Raw genomic sequence first — 17,609 nt, 5'->3', positions numbered from 1 at the left:
ACTTAAGATGTTATTAATTTAATGAGAAAAGGAGATTATGATGCTGTATATTTGCTTCATTCTAAAACACGCCACTACTTCCACCCCACCCTTTACAAAAGGGAGGGACAATTCATACTGTACTGTACTATTTTTTCCTTAACTTTATGCTGTGTATCTTTGAGCTACTTTCATATTAATACATAGCGTCCTTATTCTGTTTTTTACAGCTGGGTAGCATTCGTGTGTGTGTGTGTGTGTGTGTTTAATTTTGAAATAAACAAAAATACTGTATTGAGAACTGGCTGAATAAGGCTGAAGCAGAACTTAATATTACTAATTATAACAAAAAATGCATATGTTAGAAAACAGACTGAAAGCTAAAGACAGCATCTTAAGAAGTTTGGTTGAGAAGAACAAAACAAATGTAAAGAAATTAGAGAAGAAACTATTAAAGGTAGAGCTTAATTGCAGAGAATAGAAAACAAATGTGTCATGAGATCAAAAATAAAATGTTGCTTGAAAAAGGCGGATATGAATATACTTCAGTGAGACAAAAAAGAGAAAGCAAATAATTATGTGAAGAATGAATAAGATTACATCATGACAGCCTACAAATATTGGAAAATTATTAAGAAAAACTTTTGTCAAATTTTGAAAGTTAGATGAAATAAATTTCTTTTAAAATATGACATCAAAATATACAATTTAAAAAAGGGAAAGGAAAGGTTCTAGAGCCATTAAACTGAATTGAAAACCTTTCCACTGAAAACTTTGCATCATTGAGTTAAATAACACATTTAAAATGGTGTCATTTTTTATAAACTCCAAATAATATTGTACATTCTGCAATTCAGAAAACTCATAATTTTTATTTTTTATAATTTGATGTGCTGGGGATCCAAGCCAAGGACTGATGCATAGTAGGCAAGTGTTATGCTACAGAACCACATCCCTAACCCAAAGTTGTCATAATCTGATGACCAGAAAGGACAGTATGGGAAGGAAAAATTTTATGCCAATGTAACTTAAGATGCAATGATTTAAATAAAATGTTAGCATACTGAATCCAGAAACATACCAAATTTATTATGTTGACTTAGCATGTGTGTATATATAGGTGGTATGTGTGTGTGTACATACATACTATGAATTAAATATGTGATCAGTTGTGGTTCTGTTCATTTAATATCATGATAAACTAATGCTATTTGCCACATTAACATTTGAAAATCATAATGATCTTGGACGCAGCAAAAGGACTTGGTTAAAAATTCAACTTCCATGTGGGCTGGGGTTGTAGCTCATTGTTAGAGCACTTGTCTAGCATGTCCAAAGCATTGGGTTGATTCTCAGCACTGCATATAAATAAAATAAAGGTTTATTGACAAAAAAATATTTTATTTCAACTTCCATTCATGTTGAAAACAACAGGAAATATAGCAAATGTATCTTAAAGGCTAATTTTACAAAATCTATCAGTATACATCATAATGAAACATTGGGATCAAATTAAGAATTTATATATATATGTACATATATTTATATATATGTGTGTGTGTGTGTGTGTGTGTATATATATATATATATATATATATATATATATTTTTTTTTTTTTTTTCTTTTTGCACACAGAAAGCATTTACTCCACACATCTGTGGCTAGCTAGTCAGGTCTGATCATCTTAGCTGGATTTAGCTGCCCTGAAATCAGGGCCATAGATTTATGACCTGTTTTGGTCAGCTCCATGTGACGATTCTTCTGGGGCTAGTGGAGACCCTTCTCTTTTTCGTGGTGATGGCAGACGCACAAGAACAAGCCCAATTGCTCAAACATTTCAGTCTTTCACTCACATGTCTACTAATATTCCATTGGTCATGACAAATCCTGTGGCCAAATCCAATGTCAATGGAGCAGAGAAAAACAATCGACTGGGAAAGTAAGAGGAATCAATACTTGCCATATAAATCCAAATTGTTACAACATTGTACTAGGGATCCTAGCTAGTACAGTAAGACAAATGGGTGGAAAGAAACAAAATTCAAAAGAAATGATATATAAATTAAAAGTTTGGCAAATCACTAGCTATCAATATAAAAATAGATTATAGATGATAAGGAACTCTTTCAAAAAAAGCTAGAAGAAAGAATTTTTGAATAGTCCCACAAGAAATGGTAAATTTTTGAGGAGATAGAGATAGTTTGGATTTGAACACTATGTAATGTATGCATGAATTGAGACATTCCATGGTACCCCATAAATATGTACAATTTTATGTGCCAATTGAGAAAAGCTATGCACTATTTCTAACATTCTTAAAACTGAGAATTATATATCAAATACCCAAATAGACCTACAAAGTAGAGCCCAGAACTGTCCTGTAAATAAAAGGATACTATTTCAAAAAATCAACTACATTTTTATATATCAGCAAAATTAAACTAGAAAATAGTCACGAAAGTTTTTATTTGCATTTTTAAAGTACCTAGTACGGAGGAATAAATATAACACAAAACTCATATCCCTAAGGATAAGACTATATATAATACTAATGAAAACAATTTTAAAAGCCTATAGTCATACATACCATATTAAAAGATTGAAAAGCTATTCTTTATATTGATCTAGTAGATTTAATGCATACTGTAGATTCAAGGCATTTATTTTTCTCATTTCTTCTCATTCATGGTGTGTACCTAGAGGGACATTATCTGCATCAAACTGCTCCATAGGTCTCCAGCATCCCCTTAGATCAGCAGCTTCCCAGGGCGTTTTACACTCAAGGCAGATTATTGGAGTGCCTGTGGGCAAGCCAACTATACAAATACATTTAAATGTTCTGTTTACCTCATGTCTGTTTATACCAGTGGCTAAAACAATTGACACAGCCACACTGAATGTAGTGAGGAGGTATAGGCCATTTCCAGGTGAAGAGAGGAGTGAATATTTTTTCAACAATGATCCAGTCTATCACATGTAGTAAAGAAACTTGACCCTGGTAGCTACCCTATAGAAATTGGTGATTGTGTACCCCAGCATATATGTATATATGTATGTATATAGACTAAATAACCCCTTCCCCAAATGACCAAGTTGTACACATCACAACCTATGAGAATGTGACATTGCATGGTAATAGTGATCTAGTAAATGTCCTTAAATCAAGGACTTAAGAATGGGAGATGATCTGATTATCCAGATGCAAGGTAATCACAACTGTCCATAGAAGAGGGTGATAATCACAACTGTCCATAGAAAAGGGAGGCTGATGGGAGACTAAGGAGAGGGTGATACAATAAAGCAGAGATAGTGGATATGTGGTCATAAGCCAAGGAGTGGCTCAAGAAGCTGAAGACCAGAGTCCTCTAGAACCCGCAGCGGAACACAACCCTGCCCAAACACTTTAGATTCTCAACGACAAAGCCATACAATAATAAATTCATGTTGTTTCAAGTCACCTAGTTTGTTTATGATTTCTTACAGCAAAAACAGGAAACTAATACATCATAAGAATTAATACCAGCACTATAACAATAGAAACAAGTGTTCATCAAATAGGATAAATTCTTTTTTTTTTTTGCTGTTATGAACCATGACCCTTTATTTCTTTGTGCTGTTCCAACTGCCCTCTTTCATAATCCTGCTAGGTATCAGTCATAGCTCTAATAACATTTTACCCCACATTTACATGCCCCCCCCCGCCAAGACCAGACAGCATATATTTTGTGAACAGGAACTGAATCTTCAACTTTTTAAAGACTATGCTTGGTAAAGTGTAGATGTACCCTCCTCTTAATACATGAAAAGAATAACTTGGGTCACTGATTAAGTAACCAATTCACTAAACTTCAAATACATGCAAAAATCTTATCTACTTTGTTTTCACAGCCAAGTCAATTTGTTTCTCCTATAGTCCACTTCTGTAAATTAGACTTTATTTAGTTCATATGATAGAAAATATTCATACAAAATGATTCCTGAAGTGGACCTTTCTTTCTACTAACACTTAGTTCTATCTTTGAATTCCTAGTGATGCCTATAGTTTCTGGTACATAAAACACACTAAAATATTTGACTGAATGAGTGACTTTTAAATTACCATGAGGCTATAAGCATGTTACAAGTAATGGGGGGGAAAAAACTCCAATGCAAAACATTTTAATAGGTTGTCAAATATACACAGTTATTAGGATTATCTAAATATCACTTATAAAAATTGGTATATCACATTAGATGATTCTATAAAACAAAAACAAATCACACATTGACAATAACCCCTGCAGTCCAAGAATAACCCCCATCAATAGTACAAATTACAAACACACTAAAAAAAAAGAAAAAAAAAAACTAAAGACATTACTTAGACATTTAAACCAAAGTTACTGTGACTAAGTACATTCATTCATCAAGTACAAGAAATTTAGCATTGCTGCTTATAGTCACTAATAACACAATTTTAGGTGCAATTTCACATGCTTTCATAAATCTTTCAGTACAGTTCCCATAGTAAAGAGTCTGTGTGCACTCCATTTTCATTTATATGCAGGTGTATCATACATCATACTTAAGATTATTTCACTTTATAATTACACTGTTAGGATAAATTATTGAACAGTCACTCAATAGAACATGGTACAGCACTGATCATGTACAAACTACAGTTATATCAAACAACATGGATGAATCTTAAAATATATTTGTCAAAATGTGCTACAAATAAAAACATACTAGATGAATCTTTTTACTTTCTTTTTTTAGAGAGAGAATTTTAATATTTATTTTTTTAGTTTTCGGCGGACACAACATCTTTGTTTGTATGTGGTGCTGAGGATTGAACCCGGGCCGCACGCATGCCAGGCAAGCGCGCTACCGCTTGAGCCACATCCCCAGCCCTAGATGAATCTTTTTAAATAAGGTTCAAAAATAAAGTAGCTCCTTTGCTTAGGGATAAATACTTAATGGTGAATCTATAGTTTTAAGAAAAAATCATTTACTGTGAATGTGAAATTAGGATGGTTGTGAGTGGTGCTTGTGAGAGTAGAGGCCAACCTGGGGTGCTTGCAATTTTGCTTCTTAAGCTTTGCTGTGGCTGCTTGTTTATTCACTTGGTTATAAGACATTAAAATATTCATTGGATTTATGCACTTTTATATTCATAATTCTATGAGTTATAGTCTACAATAAAATAAAAATCCCATTTTCAAAAGAGATCTTTAAAAAAAAAAGCAGGAAATGTAATTTTTTTCTATTTTAAAATTTGTGCGGTACTTGGGATTGAACCCAGGGCCAACTGTTGCGATTTACTTTGCATGAAAAAAAATCACTGCATAGTGATTCTCAAGCCCCCTCTAGGGGCTCTTCCCCAAGTTGTATTCCCTACCAGATGAGATTACTGAGACTGCTTATTATGGGACAAGGAGGTCACTCAGAAAATGGCCAGATACCACTGACTGGATACCACATCTAATCCCCTCTAGTTCCTCTGTGTAGGGCAGCGCCCACGCCGGTTCTGTTCACCACTACATACAATGTCAGACTCTCACGTGTGTCTGCTGACTTTTCTGCATACCAGGAATTTGCCAAACTAAGTTTGTGATTTGTCTTGGTTTGGATTCCTTCAGAATCAGACCTTGAGTAAAGGATTTGCAATTCATCTGGGAGGCGACCCCAGGAAACACTGATAAGGGAGTGGGGAACTGAGAGAGGGAATGGAAGTCAGCCCTCACAGGGACTTTGTATCAAGCAAAATGCCACTGGCGTTTGATCATTTGATGGCTCAGCTGTATTTTACCTGGGGGTGGGGGCGGGTCCAGAGAACTGAGATACTGATTCACCATCTCAAGCAAGTCACTGGCCCAGGCTGTGTCTACGGGTGTTACTTCCCAGTCATCTAGTATGCCCGGAGCGGATGGGCAAAGCTGGGAGAAGATCCTAAAAACAGGAGGTGCTGACACGGCAACCAGAAGTCAGGCCAGCATGCACCAATTTGTTAAGAGGAATCCTGTATGGAGGGGGCCTGACAGCATCTGCCACAAGATGCTCTTACCTGTAACATATGGGGAAGGAAAGTGCTATGGTTTGAGTGTGGTTTGTCCCTGAGATGATCCTGTGCTCGAGGGGTGGTCCCCAGTGTGCAGTGATGAGGTGGAGGAGCCTTTAAGAGGAGGTTCCTGGTAGAAGTTAATTAGGTCCTGAGGGGTTCCTGGTATATGGGTTGAGTCTCTGAGGAGTGGGTTCCCTTGAGAATGGATTGTTATAAAATGAGCAAGCCTGGCCTCTCCCCAGACTCTGCCTCCTGTCTCACCATGTGTTCTCTTCAGCATGCACTCCCTATATTGCGATGCCATAGGCCATGAGGCTCTCAGCAGAGCTGAGTAGATGTTCCAGATAAACTTCTTTTCTCTTTAAAGTACCCAGTTTCAGTATTTTGTAATAGCAACACAAACTGGTCAGACACAGTTAAGTGTGAAGTCTTAAGTGTGAGGAAAGCTGTGATCATAAATGTAATGTAAGGTTGATTAAAACAGAATAATGCTTGGATGTCTATAGGCTCCTGGGTCCTCCTGGCAGTCCTTGTTTAGGGTTTAAAACAAGGTTGGCCTTGTCTTATACTTCTATTCATCTCTGGTCTCTACTTTCCTTGTCTCTTCTGCACTCATTTTTAAGCATAAAAAGCTCACTTATACATATGGATAATAAGTTTGGCTCTTCTGGAAAGATCACATGAAGTTTTACTTTTCATCATAGGAATCTTGGATGCTTCCTCTGTCTGCCCAAATGGACATTCCAACTCTAAAATTCTCTGATTCCATGACGGATACCATGAGTCTAACACCAACAATGCCTCACATTAAAAGTGGTTATAGCTGCCATAAAGCATGGACTTGAAAAATCTATATTAACCACATTCCGTCAGTTTTTGCCAGTTGATTCTAAATACCTTCACTTGCTGTTGGATAATGTTGTGTTCGAGGTGAACTCTCCTCTTATATCCAGGTGCAGATCCCAAAAGACCAACTTCAAAAGATATTAGCAATACTTTATTGAATATATTAACTGACAACTGTGGTTAATAAATAAAGCAGTAAAATTTTCTGTGATAACTTCATCTTTAAGTATTTATAAATGTAAAATGCACTTATTTTTTCCTTTTCCACCAGTTGACACTATAGTTAAGACACGTTAAACTTCTTTATATTTGCTCATAGAACTCTATCCCCCAAATGATCAAACGAAGGCAGTAACTTATCTGGGCATTAACATTTCCCAGGGTGTATACTGAATGTAATGTTTTCTTCCTCTTAGCATTGACAATAAAAATCATACAAAATTTTCCTTTCCTATTTTTTTAAAAGAAAGTCCCAAACTGTCTACCAGAATTTTTTTGTCTTTTTAGAGTGAACTAAGACCAATAGGGTCATTTGGGGGTTGTTTTTATTAGTGATCCAATCAGCAATTCCCTCTGATGTACTACATGCTTTTCTGGAAGCTGATCACGTGGCGCAGTCCACTGTCTGCCTGGACTTCATCAATTCTCGTTTCAGCTGTTCAAAGCTCACGAACATAATGACGTTCCAGGATGCCAGTCGCAGGAAGGAAGGTACAAATCTAGAAAAGTGCATGTCACCATTCTATTAGCTTGTTTGAAATTCTTAAAGCTTTTATGGTACAGGTGCTTAATGCCTCTCATTAGGGTTGGGGGTGGGGTACAGGGGATTGAACTCAGCTACATCCCCAGCTCCTCAGGGCCTTGCTAAGTTGTTGAGGCTGGCCTCAAACTTCTGATTCTCCAACTTCAGCCTCCTGGGCCACTGAGATTACAGGCGTTTGCCACCACTACCAGTTTCCTGCTTGTTTTACAAGGTTTGAGACATTTACTATCACTAGAATAAACCTTCTTGAAAATATTCAGAAATTAAATTCATACTATATTTTCTTAGGAAAGTGATTTATGACATGATATGATTCATATGATGTAGTTTTATGGAAAAACAACCTGTTACTCAATACTAGTTTCTAGATGAGTTAAGCCACATCATTTTCTGCATCACTTTTCTAGATGGGTAGCGATGACTTTTCTCTAGTTTTGCCTTAATAAAATTGTCAAAGTTGAATCTATCAAATTAAAATAATGAAAACCAAATTTTATTTTCTCATGGCCCTCTATTATTCTTTCCTCTAGTTTATAGTTCTCCTGCTCTAAGAACGGCTTAATGATTAGAATATGGTCTTACATTTCCAATAGACTGAAACCAACAGGAAGGATATTGATTTTGAATAAGCCTCTAAGCAAAGCTGAGAACTTATTACCATTACAGCTGTTTCTTTTCTGTGACAGTGGAATTGGTGGGTTGGAGAAACCCGTGGCAAGGAAAAGTCGATACTGAGTCCACTGAGCATGCTAAGGCTGGAAAGCCAGGTTCCAGCTGTTCAGGTGAGACCGAGCCCAAGGCACACAGCGCCCTGCACACCACGCAGATGCAGAAGAGCACAACCTACCCTTTGAAAAACGCCGACGGCCCTTCCTGGTGGAGCATTGTCATTGCACATCTGGGCACGCTGGTATACTGCCCTGGCGGAGAGTTAATAAATCTGGTCTTCACCACATCAGCCGGCGAGGACAGAAGTGTGGTGCAAAATCCAGCGACGAAAGCAGACAGCAGGTGGCAGGGGACATCATCTAGAATGTGTCAATGGGACAGGTCAGCACCAGACTCATTGTAACCCTGCTGGTCACAGGAGATCAACGTGGATGTCTTATAATTAATCATAAAACACAAGGTCCTGCTGGCAGCTAGGCGGGTGGTCAATAGTACCTGGCAAAATGGATTGTAAACCCTTGAGAATAACTGTTTTCCTTGTGGCCTTGGGGCCCAGCATAACACCTGGTACATGGGCATCTGACACTTTTTAATTGAATGAAAGTCATTGTCAAAAGAGACTGTCAGTGTCTCTAGAAACAATATTACTTTGAGGAACTATCCTATGGAAGATGAAATCACTTTTGGCTACAATGCAGGAGGGACTTACCTCCTGAATTCTGCCATAGAAGGAATATGATTCTCACAAAAGTTCATATATTAGTATTAAATGAGAATAATGATGATATGAAGGGCAGTTGAATTTTGGTTTTGTAGCAGCAAAAGTACAACAAAAATTTATTGCGAAAAATTTTGCTGCAGCAAAACTATAGCTCTTTTTCTGCTTCTCAAAACATTATATTTATTGTTCAAAATTGCTTAAGTTCTAAAATGGGAAGACTATTAGGAATAAGGGATTCAGCTGGACACAGTGGCACACGACTGTAATCCCAGAGACTCAGGAGGCTGAGACAGGAAGATCTCAAGTTTGAGGCCAGCCTCAGCAACATCAGTAAAGCCTTAGGAAACAAAATAAAAAAAATAAAAAGGGGCTGAGGGTGTAGCTCAGTGGTTAAGTGCCCCTGGGTTCAATCCCCAGTACCAAAAAAAAAAAAAAGAGAGAGAGAGAGAGAAAGTAAGAGATTCAGTAGAACATGGATATAAAAACTCCAAGATGAAATAATAGAGGTGCCAATGTGTGTGTTGTCTGCAATAGGAAGCTACCTGCTAGGATTTTGTTTCTCACAAGAGCCCCCTTCATCAGGTCATATGTTACCAACTCTGTGCAATTGATGATGACATTTCTCAACAGATTAGGAGTAGTCCCTGGAGAAAAAAAAAAACAAAAGACAAAGTTTAATAAAGTACTCTTGGATAAATGTGTTTTAATAGTTAGAAAATGCGCCTAGAAGTTAGTTACCTTTCCAAAGACTCCTGAAGCTCTCTGTTGTTGCTATAATTCTGTACGCGTTGTAGGTCCCAGTGTAGCGAGGTTTGAGCCCATGTAGGTGGCTCTGTGCTTGGAGCCTGACCTTCACGACCTCGGTGGGCTGCCCAATGAACACTGCCACTCCTCCAGTTGTAAGTCCGGCTGAGATTTTGCTTCCCAAACTGGGTGTTGCTGTACAGAGAGAAAAAATGATTTTTCAAGACAACAAATTCAAAACCCCAAATACATTCCTATTTCTCTTAAATATTTAGTGGTTAAGTGTTTTTCTATTTTTACATCTTCTCTATTTTCCCATTTGTGTGTTCATGTGTTGACCATGTACTAACAATGGACCAAATCATAGTTGGGCTAGGAAAATTCAGTTGCCTGAAAGTTTTTTTTTTTTAAATAAAAACTTTCAAGGAAAAAAGTTAAAATGTCTAAATGGACAGTGGTTTCGTTCTTTCTGGCATTCAGCATAGTTCCTCCTGTGTTTTGCTATCTTTTTCAATATTTCTCAACTATGAGGAGGCACCGGTCACCTGTGATGCTTGTCTTCCTCCTTTCAAAGATGATGCTAATCATTGGACTCTGGTCTTAGGAGAAGCCCAGTAGACAATTGCCTTAACTTAGGTAATCACATAGTAGTAGGCTACACCATAGAAAGAGGATGAAAGTAAGAATAAGGAAGTCAAGAAGGTGATATTTGTCTTGAAATGTTGGAAAATTAGCTTATGACACTCAAGACAGATCAAATATAGCGAGGCCCGGTGACGTTCTCCTGTAATCCCAGCTATTCAGTAGGCTGAGGCAGGAAGATCACAAGTTCAAGGCCAGCCTGGGCAACTTAGGGAGATCCTGTTTCAAGATAAAAAAGCTAGGGTACAAGTCAGTGGTAGAACTCCTCTGGGTTCAACCCCCAATACCACCGCAAACAAAACAAAACAAGACAGGTATCACTTAATACAACTACAAAGTGTCTTGAAGCCCAATATTCATTCCTATCATGAAATATAAAGTTATGGTCTAATAACATTTACTCATCAGTCTTCCTAATTCTGTTCCCTAATCTGTGAACAGGGATAATAATATAATATTATTTATATATAATATTAATATTATATGATACTATACATAATATTAATATTATATAAAATATATAAAAATCAATATTATATGATAACTTTATACAATATTATATTATACATAATATTAATATTATATATAAATAATATTATATTATTATCCCTAATATTATTTATATATAATGTTAATATTATATATAAATAATTATATGAATATTATACATGATTATATATTTTTTCTATATTTAATTATATAAATAATTATAAATTATAATAACATATTATTCATAAATCATATAATATTTATGAAGTCAGTAATAATATTGACTTCATAAAATCATGGTGTGAATTAAAATAATATAGACAAAGCCCTCAACACACTGGATAGCACAGAGGAAATACACAAAACTGGAAGCAAATTTTCATCTCTATTCTGGTTGTACATTTGTCGGAGTCCAGCTCCAACAGGGGGTCTCAGGAGACCAACAGATGGTGAGGAGTCGGCGAAAGTGGGGGTGGAGAAACAACACAGACACCAAAGTGAAGGTGCTGAATCCCAATCTTTACTTGTGAAGTCGATCATATATACTTTTCATTTTGGCAGGCTCACAGTACTTTGTGGTTACAAAACAGGAATCATTATTCAAAGAAACAAAATATTACCTAGCTACAATTAGATAAGAAGAATGTCTCTTGGCTTAGGCATAAGCAAAGCATTTTTCCTTTCAGTTTGTGTTTTGCTTTGAGCTGTTTCTGTTTAGTTAACTTTTAATAATAGTTAGAAATGTCCCAACTATTGGCCTATACCTTGACTATTCTTTCTTGACTTACTGACTGGAACCAGTGCCATGGTTACAGCAAGTGGTTAACTTGCTATTAATTTTAATCAAACAAGAGTAAGAGCACAAACCATTGTGCACAGGAACAAGAACAAGTCGCCCAGTACTAAGCACTAATCTGTCTTCTTAACATTAATTCTTCTTCTCTAGACTTTAATTTAATTTCTCAAAAACTTCCTTGACAGGAATACAGGGAGTTTTTCATTAAACATTAACAATTTACACTCCACAGCTAAATCATTGCATTTAGAGCACACAGATCTATTCTTTAGAAGTAGTTGCATTAATTGAGAAAGTCATGTTTTTTCCTTCATACTTAATGGTCCTATGAGAAGTCGCAACTATACTTATTAAAGGAATACAGAAACAAACCAGCCCATTCCCAGAAACATGCTGCGCTCCTCCAGAGGATGGACGCCTTGCGCCATCTACCTCAGTAGGGCCTTGCCATTGCCTGAGTCAGGGGAGGAGCGCAGCATACATTTGCTTGGCCAAGAGCTGAGCTTACACGTGTTGATGTCATGGTGAAGGCTGCCTTCACTTAGGCCCGTGTCTATGATCTCATTCGGGTTCACTTACCCTACACGCCAGTCTCCCTCCTTCCTGTCCTTCTTCATCACAGGTAGGCCCCTTGAGAGAGGCCGAGCTCCCTTATTCTCCTCAGTCCTCCGCTCCTCCTCAGTCCTTCCACCCCTTTACGTATTTTTGTAATTCTGCTTCCTGGAATCTCACGTAGATCTGTCTCCTAAGCGTGTGTGCTTACTGGACATCATTTCTGGGTGAGTCCTAAACTGAATCTATCTTCCCTCCATGAGACAGCTTCTATATTCCCTCCTGAAGAAGTGGTGTCTCTAGCCAGAAACTCAGAACCCATCTTACCTTTCCCTTAATCCTTACTTCTAGTCCTTCGCCAAGTTCAGTCAATTGCACTTCCTAAATCTTTCTGATTGACATCTCCTTCCCTATAGCCAATGCTTTGGGGCATCACTTGATTATTTCTTACTTCCTGACTTACCCCTTTCTTATCCTTTCTTTATATATACTCTATCAGATGTGTTTATGCCATCTCCCTGCTTAGTATTTTTTCAATGATTTTTCACCAGTGTCAGGACAAAGTCCAGACTCCTTAGCATTAGCCTGGCCTGTGATGTGCTCCTTCCTGCCTTTCTCCCTCCTGGACAACATGCCCTGCCCCTCTGCTCTGCAAGTTCTCTCCATCCTGTCTGAATCTTTGTACATTAACTTCACTCAGCTTGAAAGGCTTTTCTTACCGCTTTGCCTGGATTACTCCTACTGATCCTTCAACTCAATTCAGACATTAACTTCAGGAAAATCTGGTATGACCACGCCCCCGCAGCTAGGTGTGTTTCCCTTCACTGTGACACAGCAAGTGCCATGGAATACAGTCATCTATTGGCTCCTCCTCCCCACAAGTCCCCTATGAACCATGAACATCTGCACATCTAACAGTTTCTGGCATGTTGTCAGTTCAACAAAGATTACCAAAGGAACCAAATAGTTGCACCGTAGAATAGTACCAAAATCTATCTCATTCATTTGGTGCCTGAAGTACTCAGATCTTTACCTAGGACAATTCAGTGTCGATCTAGAAACCTACAGACTTTATTTTCACTTTGAGAGTACTTGTGTGGATAAGTTTAAGTTATATTTGTACAGATAGATAATAATTTTAAATTATCCCATATACCAGTATTCAAAAGTTACTGAAGACAAATGATGACATCAAGCCAAGGAGTGACTTCAACGGTTCCTTGTTAGCACATCTCCCTGGCTTGTCTACTCCACATGACAGCACCTCTACTATGTACTGTGTGCTTCTGTGTCAATTGATTCCTTGGATACACAGATAATACCTTCTACTCATGGCATTGCTGTCCGGATTGAAGGATGTAGAGGATCATATGCCAGGTGCAGAGGGCAGCAGGTGTAGTGGTTAATAGCTGGGGTCAGAGAACGGACTGCCTGGGTTTGAACTCTGGCTCTGCCCCTTTCCTGGTATGTGAACTTGGGCACGTTATGAAATTGCTCAGTTTCCCCACTTGCCAAGGGATCATAATATCAGTATCTTTTTAGTTGTGATGTATCTCAACTAAAAGCCCAGGATACTGGAAGGACTTACATACTTCCTGGCTAAACGGACAGGAGCTCAGGCTACGCTGGCACTCAGGAATCATCTGATTCCTTGCCTTCCCCTGAACAAACCCAGATACACAGATAATACCTTCTATTATCTGGCCCTCCCTAGAGGTAAAAAACTCCTAGGACCCTCTGGACAAGGAGATGAGTTTTTCCTGTCCTGTGACTCTCTTCTCAAGTTCTAGCTGCCTTTTCTTCACAAATCTCATGTTAGATATCCAAATTACCAGGAAAGCTTGTACAAGAAAGTACAGATTCCTGGGTCCCCAGCCTGAGAATTCAGATTCAGAGGGCCATGGTAGATTTCATTTGGATTTTCAACAAGTTCCAGAGGTGTTTCTGATATACTTTGCTGTTTAGGGAACTTTGCAGCCCATTCATATTCTCCAGAGGGAGACCTAAATTAGACCCCAAACTTCCATCAAGGTCTGGGTGATTTTTATAAGTAAACTTGCATCTGAAAAAAAAATGATTTGCAGACTTGTTTTACTTTCTATGAACCTGGGGAAAGGACAAGAATTCAAATATTGATATTTTGTGGCCAAATTGTTATGGAGACCACTACCCTATTTGTTGGCTTAGTGGTGCTGGGATAGAGGCAGGGCCTCCCATAAGCTAGGCAAGTGGCTCTACCACTGAGTTCCACCACAGCCTCCCAGGTCACGTTTTCAAAGAGCCCAGCCCCTCCCAGGAACCCCAGTAAGGCTGTTTGCTTACTTTCATTCCCTGAGGTGAAGAACTCCTGGACAGAATCATAGAGGCCGATCCTAAGAGAGGCGAAGCTTATTTGCCTTTGCAATCCCGCAGGCAACCCACTGTACAGTTTCATGGGCCCTTCGGTTTTTGCCAGGGTGGTGATTGTTCCCAGGACACCTTTATACTTAATACCACTGGAGACTGGGAATTCGCCTTGGATCTGGAAATGAGAAAAGTACAGGTTAGGGTTAGTACTTTGGTGCTTAGAACTCTTAGGGCCCCCAACTTTTGGGGGGTTTGGCAGTAGTTATGGTCAACCCATCATCCTTGACCTTGGTTCAACTAGTCCCTGGAAAAGTTTCAGTTTCCCATCCCAAAGCATCCAATCCCAGACAGCCAAGCCGCTCTCCAAGGCTGCCACCATCCTTCCCTTATTGAAAGGGTGGTTGAGCCCAAACTTTGCATCAAAGGGACACACACCATAGCGGGCGATCCTCTCTCTGCCCCGAGACCCCCAGCCATCCGCCTCTGGCTCGCTACCTGTAGCCGGACTTTGGCGGTGTCCAGAGGGAAGGTGATCACATCCGCCAAGCAGGCTGACACTCCGGCTGAGACGATCTTGATGCCCATGGTCGGGTGCACGTCGGAGGCTGTGGGGCTCACCATCCTCACTCAGAAAGCGGGGCCAGGCGCCTGGCAAGAGCGAAAGGCTCCAACCTCCAAGGTGGAAGTTCTTTTCCCTCCCGGCCTGGGCAGCGAGCCCACTCTCTGACTTCTGGGACAGCCACCACCAGGGAGGTGGCAGTCCAGAGGTGACGGCTGCAGGCGGAGCGCAGTGGTGCAACCCAGCCCGAGCGTCTCCCCACCGACGCTCGCGCCGGGGTGACCCGCTGCGCCCAGGCCGACCCGCGGTGGCATATATAGCCGGGAAGACCTGGGCGGGGGGACCGGCAGGGGCGTGCTCTGGATGCCGGTACCTCCCACACCATCCTCGCCCAGCGCCTGCCCAGCCGCCCTTCAATAACTAAATCCTTGGCCTGGGACCCCACCGTCTGCGCCAAGCTCCGGACGTCACCCCGAAAGCGCATCTGCGACAGGCAGACATCCCCTCCCTCGCAGTAGGCGCACGGCACCCTCTATCACTCTCCTGCTGGGACCCTCGGCTGGGGAGGGGAGCAGGTGGGAGATCCCCCAGCGAGCGCGATCTCAGAGCTCCTGCTAAAAGGTCCCCGCCAAGCCTCCTAGAAGAGACAAGTGGCTGGCGCTGGCTGCATTCCTCATACTCCCTGGGCTCCTTGCTGGCACCTGGCAACGTTTTCTGCTTCCATTTCTCTCCATTTATTTTCACCATTCTCTTTCCTTCCCGACACTTTCCCATCACCAAAATCAGACTTGGAAAAAAAAACATCCACGTAAAGACAAAGCTTTCAAAAAAAAAGTAAATAAATAAATAAAATGTTTGATTACTTTTTGTAGGGAAAAGTCCAATGAGATTATAGACGCCCTAGAACGCGGTCAGCAAGTTGCTACAGCACTGTACAAAATGAGCTATCCCTTGCTCCTTGTAGGTACATTTCTTAGGGGACACAGTGGAAGGGACACAAGCAATAGGCAGGTGGCTTGGCTTCAGGTGCAGCTCTACCACCTTACCAGCTCCGAGACCCTGGGAAAGTCATCTTTACTCCGACTCTGTTCCCTACTGTATAAAATGTGGTTCCAGAGCTGCCCCAGGTCTGAATCCTGCTAACTATAGTGATAACTCAAATACCCTAATGTGTGTTTTTGTGGCAGAAGATTTTCATACCTCTACCATTGTGCAAGGATTTATTTATATTTTGAAAACATCTGAAAATGCCCTTTAAAAAATGTAAGTGGGAAACCACAGGAAACAGGAGAAAGAAAGAGGGCAGGAAAAAAGATCAGGCCGCCATCTTTCAAGACCTCTCGAGATAAGATCCCATGGATATTACCATCATCCATAGTGAGTCCTGGGTCCTGCTGGTACTCAACACTGAATGCAACCCAAAAAGAGTGAATGGAAGTTGGAGTCATCAGAGGAGAGCAATTAAGACACGAAGCTCCTAAAGAATAATTCTCAAATCCTCTATAAGAAAAGGGGTGTGTTCTCTGCAAGAACCCAGTTTTATTTTTTGTTATTGTTGTTCGGTTTGGTTTGGTTTGGTACCAGGGATATAAAGCCAGGGGTGTTTAACCCCTGAGCCACATCCTCAGTCCTTTTTTATTTTTTATTTTGAGACAGTCTCACTAGATTGCTAAGGCTGCCTTTGAACTGGCCATCTTCCTGCCTCAGCCTCCTGAGTCACTGGGATCACCGTGTGCGCCACCTTGCCTGGCAAGAACCCAGTTCTAAGCAATTTCCAAGGGAGGGCACATTCCGAGGGCTTGCCTGAGGAAGGCCATGTGCACCAATGGGTGGACTCACAATAAATAAGAGAAAGAAGACAGAGAGGTTTCTCCTCTACAAAGACCTGTTGAAATAAAGAGCCACTAAGGCAAATGAAGATGCATGCGTGAAGATGTACAGCAGAAAAATACAGGGAGGAGTGTATTCTGGTGGCCTGATGGACTGGGAAGTCAGTCATGGAGAGAAAGGAGGGGGAAGACAAAAAGTTGGAAAGAGATGCGCCCATAGAAGTCAAATGAGGAGCAGATCCTGAAAATCTATTGTAATTGTAGATTTATATTGTCACCTCATACCTGTGAAATGCTTGTAAAATGCTCTCACATAAATGTCACTTTTCATCTAATAGACAATACAGTTTTATGAAAGTTTAGATGTGGAATCAAAGATTTTTCAAAAGTAAATTGTTTAATGGGTAGCAGGTTCTGTGATGTAGCAAACTTATTGTCATAAGGCAGCTGGGAAGGGAAGGTGATCTTCATTTTTTTTTTTTTTTAGTTGTAGTTGGGCACAATACCTTTGTTTTAATTATTTATTTTTTTATGTGGTGCTGAGGATGGAACCCAGGGCCTCATACATGCTAGGCGAGTGTTTTATCGCTGAGCCACAGTCCCAGCCCAGGGTAGGTGATTTTAGAGGCAA

The 17,609-nt window shown here is 39.9% G+C and overlaps 1 protein-coding gene across 1 annotated transcript; it reads right to left on the bottom strand.

The window, feature by feature from the left end:
• Nucleotides 1–7,006: 7,006 nt before the first annotated feature.
• Nucleotides 7,007–15,413, bottom strand: Ucp1 (uncoupling protein 1). Its single transcript, XM_046459648.2, has 6 exons — nucleotides 15,086–15,413; nucleotides 14,567–14,765; nucleotides 9,760–9,960; nucleotides 9,564–9,665; nucleotides 8,479–8,659; nucleotides 7,007–7,587 (listed from the first exon to the last, which is right to left on the bottom strand). Exons 1-6 carry the CDS (start codon nucleotides 15,209–15,211, stop codon nucleotides 7,473–7,475), a joined length of 924 nt encoding a protein of 307 aa, XP_046315604.1. The 5' UTR covers nucleotides 15,212–15,413; the 3' UTR covers nucleotides 7,007–7,472.
• Nucleotides 15,414–17,609: the final 2,196 nt, after the last annotated feature.

Source organism: Marmota monax, unplaced genomic scaffold, assembly GCF_021218885.2.
Source record: "Marmota monax isolate L192 unplaced genomic scaffold, Marmota_monax_Labrador192_F-V1.1 WCK01_AAM20220418_F8-fsc00039, whole genome shotgun sequence".
In the NCBI taxonomy this organism is placed as follows: domain Eukaryota; kingdom Metazoa; phylum Chordata; class Mammalia; order Rodentia; family Sciuridae; genus Marmota; species Marmota monax.
The sequence above is the reverse complement of the archived record's forward strand: the minus strand, read 5'-3'. Positions and strand labels throughout refer to the sequence as shown.